This window comes from Anser anser, assembly GCF_964211835.1.
Source record: "Anser anser genome assembly, contig: HAP1_SCAFFOLD_32, whole genome shotgun sequence".
NCBI classification, from domain to species: Eukaryota; Metazoa; Chordata; class Aves; order Anseriformes; family Anatidae; genus Anser; species Anser anser.
Window position 1 is genome coordinate 2,316,145 of NW_028154148.1, and position 6,994 is coordinate 2,323,138.

General features: G+C 51.5%; 1 protein-coding gene across 1 annotated transcript; it reads right to left on the reverse strand.

Annotated features, from left to right (window-relative positions):
• Nucleotides 1-3,579: 3,579 nt before the first annotated feature.
• On the reverse strand, nt 3,580-5,169 carry LOC310890497 (olfactory receptor 14C36-like). The gene has a single exon (XM_083852835.1). It carries the CDS (start codon nt 5,090-5,092, stop codon nt 4,154-4,156), a length of 939 nt encoding a protein of 312 aa, XP_083708961.1. The 5' UTR covers nt 5,093-5,169; the 3' UTR covers nt 3,580-4,153.
• Between the last annotated feature and the right edge of the window lie 1,825 nt (nt 5,170-6,994).

The window sequence follows — 6,994 nt, forward strand, 5'->3', positions numbered from 1 at the left end:
GGGCTTCAAAGAGTAACTGTAGACCAATATCTATAGGAAAATGGTGCTCCAAACTGAAATGCAACAAAATTCAGCCTTTAAAATGAGGAAAGATTTCTATTAGATGCTCTTTGAAATCTTCCTCCTTAACTACACCATGAAAGCTCTCCAATTAGCTGCACAAGTCTTGAAGACGTGAAGAAAACTGTGGGAGAGATATGTCTGCTTAGGACTTTCTCTGTTTTAATGAGTTCTGTGGTGTACTTTGGTGCTCTTCTTGGGGTCTGTATGATGTGGTGGGCAGTGTGATGCCACGAGAAGAACTTCATTAGGACACCTCCCCACCCCTGCACAGGGTATCAAGGAAGCAGTGAGGCCCCATTGCAATGACTATATCTCGTCTCCTCAGAAGCTCTAGCCAAAGGGACAAAAACGTCAGGGCTGTTGGGGCCTTCCATTCCTGCCAGCACCCTCTGCCTTCTCCTCTGTAGGCTTTCCTCTGCTGTCCCACACTTTGCCCTATTTCCTTGAAGTCTGCAGACACCCATCTCTGTCCACTGCCTTGCTCTCATCCAGGACTTTCCATCACTTCCCCCATGTCTCATCAACCCTCATCAGCTGTTCCTTGATGAACAAAAAGCGTGGGTTTGATCATAGACACTCTTTGGTTGACCTCTTTCACCACAGCACGACCCTTTGAGGGACATTTCTTCCTCTTCATGGCCAGTGCCACACTTCCAAGGTGCACTTTGTGGCAGTTTTTTCTCTCCTGCTCTTTCCAACTACCAAAGAAAGCTCCATCAGGGTGGAAACCACGCCTGAAGTAGGCATCCCAACCCATCAGGCTCCTTGCGGCCTGTCAGCCAAGCAGACAGAAGTCACCTCACCAGCATCTCCCAAGGCCTGGGCCTGCTGCTGGCCTTGCAGCTTCTTGGCTAGACACAGCCAAGCCTTGGGCCTCCTGCTGTCCAGTCCTGGACTCAAGCAGAAGGGACAGGACAACCCCTGTGCGGGCCTTCTTTCTGTCTGGGTCCTCCTGGGGATGGAGGCAGAGGGGATCCCACAGGCAGCATGCCAAGCAGGGGCCTTCTGCTGGCCTAGCAGGGCCACTGGCAGATGGCAGCCCCAAAGTGCCCATCCCAGGGAGAAGCCAAGGCTGACCTGCCACCTCCAGACACAAGGGACCTCACAGTCCCTTTGCGTGACACGTTCCTGCTGCTGCCCTATCAGCTGCAGAGACAGAAGTGACCTCCCAGTCACTGCCCCAGTCCCATTCCTCCTGCTGGGGCAGGAGATCTTGAGGCAGAGCTGACCACTTTCTTGTCCCCACGGGAATAGGGCTCACCTTTGTGGGTCAGAGAGTAAACAAAGGTTTAATGGGAAGGTTTGGTCTTCTTCTGTGGTTAGGGTATGGGAAAGCTCTGTGGTTTAGGGTCTTTTTAGGTCTGCCAAGAACTTGTCTAGGCCTCAATATAGCATTTTAATGCTAGTGTCAAGGGAAGGGATTAGGGTGAGCAAGAGAGTAACGGGAAGGGAAAGGGGCTATGGGTGAGTTTTACTTCAAGGGATACTTTGAGTTCAAGCATTAGAGTAGGGGATTCCTGTCAGAGTCTTGGAGTAGCATTTAGTTTTAGGGAATAAAACTACTGGTTAAAATGAGGTAAGGGCCTCACGACTGTTTTAAGTTACTGTTTCCACAGCTTCGACATTACATGAACCCTCTTATTTCAGCTGGCCATGCTCCTCTTCCCACCCTGAAATTTCCCATCTCTCTTGTCCAGGCTACTCCTTACCTCCCCATATCTTACTGGGATCAGCTTTCTGATGACATTCCTGACCTCAGAGTATCTGTCTCACCTCTGTTGGCTACTCCATTCCTGAGAAGGAAGTGGCGTTGTAGTCAGGAGGGAAAAGGACACAAAGGTCTTTAGGAGCATCCTGCACAATGTGCCCATCAGCTCTGCACCTCCACAGAATCACACTTCCTACCTATAAATTTGTTTCCCAAATGGCTTCTATGGATCCAGGGTTACTTTTTTCTCATGCATGTTTCAGTTTTGGATGTGCAGGGATGGAATAAGGAAAGCCAAGGCACAGATGGAACTGAGCTTATCGAGTGAAGCAAGGAATAACGGGAAGAGATTTTGTAGATACATTGCTCAGAAAAGAAAGTGCAAGGATATTGTACCCCCTCTGATGGCTGAGAAGGGTGAACTGGTAATGACAGACATGGAGAAGGCTGAGGAACCCAACAATGTCTTCTCCTCAGTCTTCAGTGCCAGTCAGGCTTCCCAAGTCTTTCATTTCCCTGAACCCAGAGATGGAAGCTAGGGTCAAAGTCCCACCTGCTGTAAGTGAAGAGCAGGTTTGGGAACACCAGATGAAACTGAACAAGTACAAGTCTATGGGGCCTGATGACTTGCACCTCAGGGTCCTAAGGGAACTGGCTGATATAGTTGCCAAGCCTCTCTCCATCATATTTGAAGAGTCCTGGCAGTCGGGTGAAGTCCCTGGTGACTGGAAAAAGGGAAACATCACTCCCATTTCTAAAAAGGGTAGAAAGGAGGACCCAAGGAACTCCATAACAGTGAGCCTCACCTCAGTGCCTGTCAAGATCATGGAAAAGATCCTCCTGGAATCAATGTCAGACACATGCAAGGCAGAGAGGTGATCCAAGAGAGCCAGCTTGGCTTCACCAAAGGGTAAGTTGTACTGGACCAATCTGGTGGCTTTCTACAATGGAGTGACCTCATCCGATGACAATGGAAGACCGACCGATGTCATCTACTTGGACTTCTGTAAGACCTTTGACATGGTCCCACATGACATCGTGGTCTCCAAATTGGAGAGATACACATTTGATGGATGGAGCATTGAGTGGACTAGGATTTGGCATGAAGGTCACACCCAGAGAGAGATGGTCTACGGCTCTATGTCCAAGTGGAGGCTGGTGATGAGTGGTGTCCCTCAGGGGTCTATCCTGGGACCAGTACTGTTTAATATCTTTATCAATGACAGGGACAGTGGGGTAGAGTGCACCCTCAGCAAGTGTGCAGATGACACCAAGCTGAGGGGTGTAGTGGATGCAACAGAGGAAGGGATGTCATCCAAAGGGTCCTGGACAAGCTTGAAATTTGGGCCCATGTTAACTTAAGGAGGGTCAACAAGTCCTAGTGCAAGGTGCTGCACCTGGTCCAGGGAAATCCCAGACATGGGGATAGGCTGGGAGAAGAACTCATTGAGAGCAGCCCTGCAGAGAAGGACTTGGGGGTTCTGCTGGATGAAAAGCTCAACATGAGCCAGCAGTGCGTGGTTGTAGCCCAGAAGGCCAAGTGCATCCTGGGCTGCATCAAGAGAGGGGCGACCAGCAGGTGGAGGCAGGTGACTGTCCCCCTCTGCTCTGCCCTTGTAAGGCCCCACTTGGAGTCCTGCATCCAGGTCTGGGGCCCCCAGCACAAGAAGGATGTGGGCTGTTAGAGCGGGTCCAAAGGGAGGCCACAAAGATGATCAAGGGGCTGGAGCACCTCTCCTATGAAGAAAGGATGAGAGAGCTGGGGCTGTTCAGCCTACCAGGTGAGAAGGCTCCGGGGTGACGTCATTGCAGATTTTCAATACTTAAAGTGGTCTTATAAAGTGGATGGAGAAGGACTCTTTACTCAGGTAGATAATGATAGGACAAGGGGAAGTGGTTTTAAATTAAAAGAAAGGGGAAATTCCTATTAGAGGTTACCAGGGAAGTTTTCACTCAGAGGATAGTGAGGCACTGGAACAGGTTTTCCACAGAGATATTGGATGCCCCATCCCTGCAGGTCTTCAAGAGCAAATTAGATGAAGTCCTGAGCAACCATGTTCTACTGGGAGGTGTCACTGCCCATGGTAGGGGGGTTGGAACTAGATGATCTTTGAGGTCCTTTCCAGCCCAGGCCATTCTGTGATTCCGCGATTCTATGATTGGTTAAAAATATTTTTAAAACTTGTTACGCAGAAGGATAAGAATAACATTATTTCTATCAATATAAAATGTTGCTAAAATATTAATAAAAATATACTTAAGGAAATCATTCTCTCATTTTCCCAAATAACCAGGTAGTCCTGTTAGGATTATTTCTAATATTACATTTTGATAATAAGTATAATGACAAAAAATGATATGATAATAATCTCAATAATGAAGTCATTCTTGATGATGAAAAAGCATGTATAGTAATAGTTTCCTCACTGCATCTTTGATCTCCTGGTTCCTCATGCTGTAGATGAGGGGGTTCAGTGCTGCAGGCACCACCGAGTACAGAACTGCCACCACCAGGTCCCTGGGTGGGGAAGAGATGGAGGGGGGCTTCAGGTAAGCAAACAGGACAGTGCTGACAAACAGGGAGACCACGGCCAGGTGAGGGAGGCACGTGGAAAAGGCTTTGTGCCGGCCCTGCTCAGAGGGCATCCTCAGCACTGCCCTGAAGATCTGCACATAGGACAGCACAACAAAAAAAAAACAACCGACACCTAAACCGAAGGTGATTGCAGTAAGCCGAACTTCCCTGAGGTAGGCGTCTGAGCAGGAGAGCTTGAGGATCTGGGGGATTTCACAGAAGAACTGGTCCACAGCATTGCCTTGGCAGAGGGGGAGGGAAAAGGTAGTGGCCGTGTGCAGGACAGCATTGAGAAAGCCACTGCCCCAGGCAGCTGCTGCCATCTGGGCACAAGCTCTGCTGCCCACAAGGCTCCCGTAGTGCAGGGGCTTGCAGATGGCCACGTAGCGGTCGTAGGCCATGACTGTAAGAGTATAATATTCTGCTGATATGAAGAAGAGAAAGAAAAAGACCTGTGCAGCACACCCTTGATAGGAGATGGCCCTGGTGTCCCAGAGGGCATTGGCCATGGCTTTTGGGAGAGTGGTGGAGATGGATCCCAGGTCAAGGAGGGCGAGGTTGAGGAGGAAGAAGTACATGGGGGTGTGGAGGCGGTGGTCGCAGGCTACGGCGGTGAGGATGAGGCCGTTGCCCAGGAGGGCAGCCAGGTAGATGCCCAGGAAGAGCCCGAAGTGCAGGAGCTGCAGCTCCCACGTGTCTGCGAATGCCAGCAGGAGGAACTCAGTGATGGAGCTGCTGTTGGACATCTGCTAATTCTGGTCATGAGGTCCTGTACAAGGAGGACAAAGGCAGTGATAATGTACCACAGGCATATCAGAGGAAAACTCTTTCCATTTTGTCACTTAAAATCACCAAAAATTGCCCATTTCCAGGCACATATTTTGAAGGTCTCTTTCATTGATTCTGCCTGAGAGTGTCTCTGGGAGCAGGGGACTCATCTGTGGGCAATGCAAGAATCAGTCCTGCACTACAGCCAGAGGTAGTAACATGGTAGTAACATGGTAGGAACATGGGGTAGTCTCAGATTCACTTTACTGCTGATATCAAAGAGATTTCCCCAGTTTTGATCCTAGTTCACCCAACTGCAGCACAGAGGTGCGGAGATTTAGTTATATAATTATTTGTTTTGTATTTTTGGTTCTAGCTGCCCCACCACACCTGAGGAGTGATTCTAAGTCAAAAATCCTGGGCGTTCTGCTGCACTCCAAGAAACACCTTGTGGATCCTCAGAGGCAAAGAGACTGTCCCTTTAGTGCAGAGCGTCCCACAGAGACGACAGCCAGTCTGTCCATCAGTGCTGGTCTCAGCTGTGCTGGCATCTCTTTGAGCTACAGGACAATTGCACTAAGGAGGTTCTCCTGAGAAGAACCTGGGTACTGCTGAGAGGAGAAGAAGCCAGGCTCCAAGTGCCCATCTCCAGACCCCTCACCCTGTCCCCGTACTCCCCTTCCCCCAAGCACCCCGAGGGCTCACTCCATGGGCAGGTGAAACCCCCATCCCCAGGCAGCCTGGGAACAAGAGCAGCAGCAGCACAGCCAGGTGGAGAAGCCAGGAGGAATGGCAGCGTGCTGCTGCCAGCGGAGGCAAGGCCAGGGAGGGACAGACGGACACTCAGCACACCCTCCTGTGCTGCAGCTCTGCCTGCAGAGGAGGCAGCTCCTGCTGGGGACAGGGGGGGCTTGAGGGCAGAGGCTGTGCTGGTGGCAGAGGAGAGCAGGGGGTGTCCCAGGGAAGGCGCCTGCCCTGCAGGGGCTGGCAGGGAGGTGCCTGAGCCCTCCCTCGCACAGCATTTCTGGCAGCAGCTCCCTCTCACCGCCTGCCCATGTCCCTGCTGCCTGCCCGTGTCCCTGCTGGGAGCCGCTTCTGTGTCCCCATGTCTCCTCCCTGTCCATGCTCACAGACCCATCCCACAAGCTGTGTACTCGGATTCACTCAGATTCCCCTCCACTGCAGGAATCTGAAAGCACAGACTCCAAAAAATCTCTTCCCTTTAGATAAACCAAGCCTCTGTCTTCCCTTCGAAATTTCCTCTTATAAATGCCATTCTCTACAGCTTCTTCTACACTTTGCTGGAGAAACAGAGAGACCCATCCCGACAGATGCTGTCAGGCATCGGATGTGCCAGCTGTAGAAGACCCCTCTGGCAACCCCACCTGCATGGCCCTGCAGCCAGAGACGTACCTTGTCAAGGGCTGTGCAGATTTCTCCTGCAGGCAGCTCTCAGCATCCTCCCATTGCCAACTGCCTCCAAGCCCTCTCTCCTTCTCTCCTCTCCCCATGCCAGCTGCGGTCAGAGCCCCCAGCCCTGCTGCGCTGTGCACAGGAGCTGCTCCTGGGCACAGCTGTCTCTCTGCACCAGGGCCCTCTTGCCACGAGCTCTCTCTGTCCCAGGAGCCCGGCCCAGCTCAGCACCAGACGCCCAGCCCAAGGCATTGGAATCCCCCCTCGGGGGGCTTTGCTGGGGAGCCCACGAACCTCAGGCACTGAGAGACAATTGAAGACATCTCTCAACAAGTCCAAGTCAGAGGCAAGTTTCCTGCCGTGTCCCCCTGAGGGCCAGCACTGACACAGCCTCCCTTGGAGCTCGTTAGAGCAGAGCATTGGAGGCAGGGAGGACAAATAGAGAAAGACAACATCAAGGCACACTG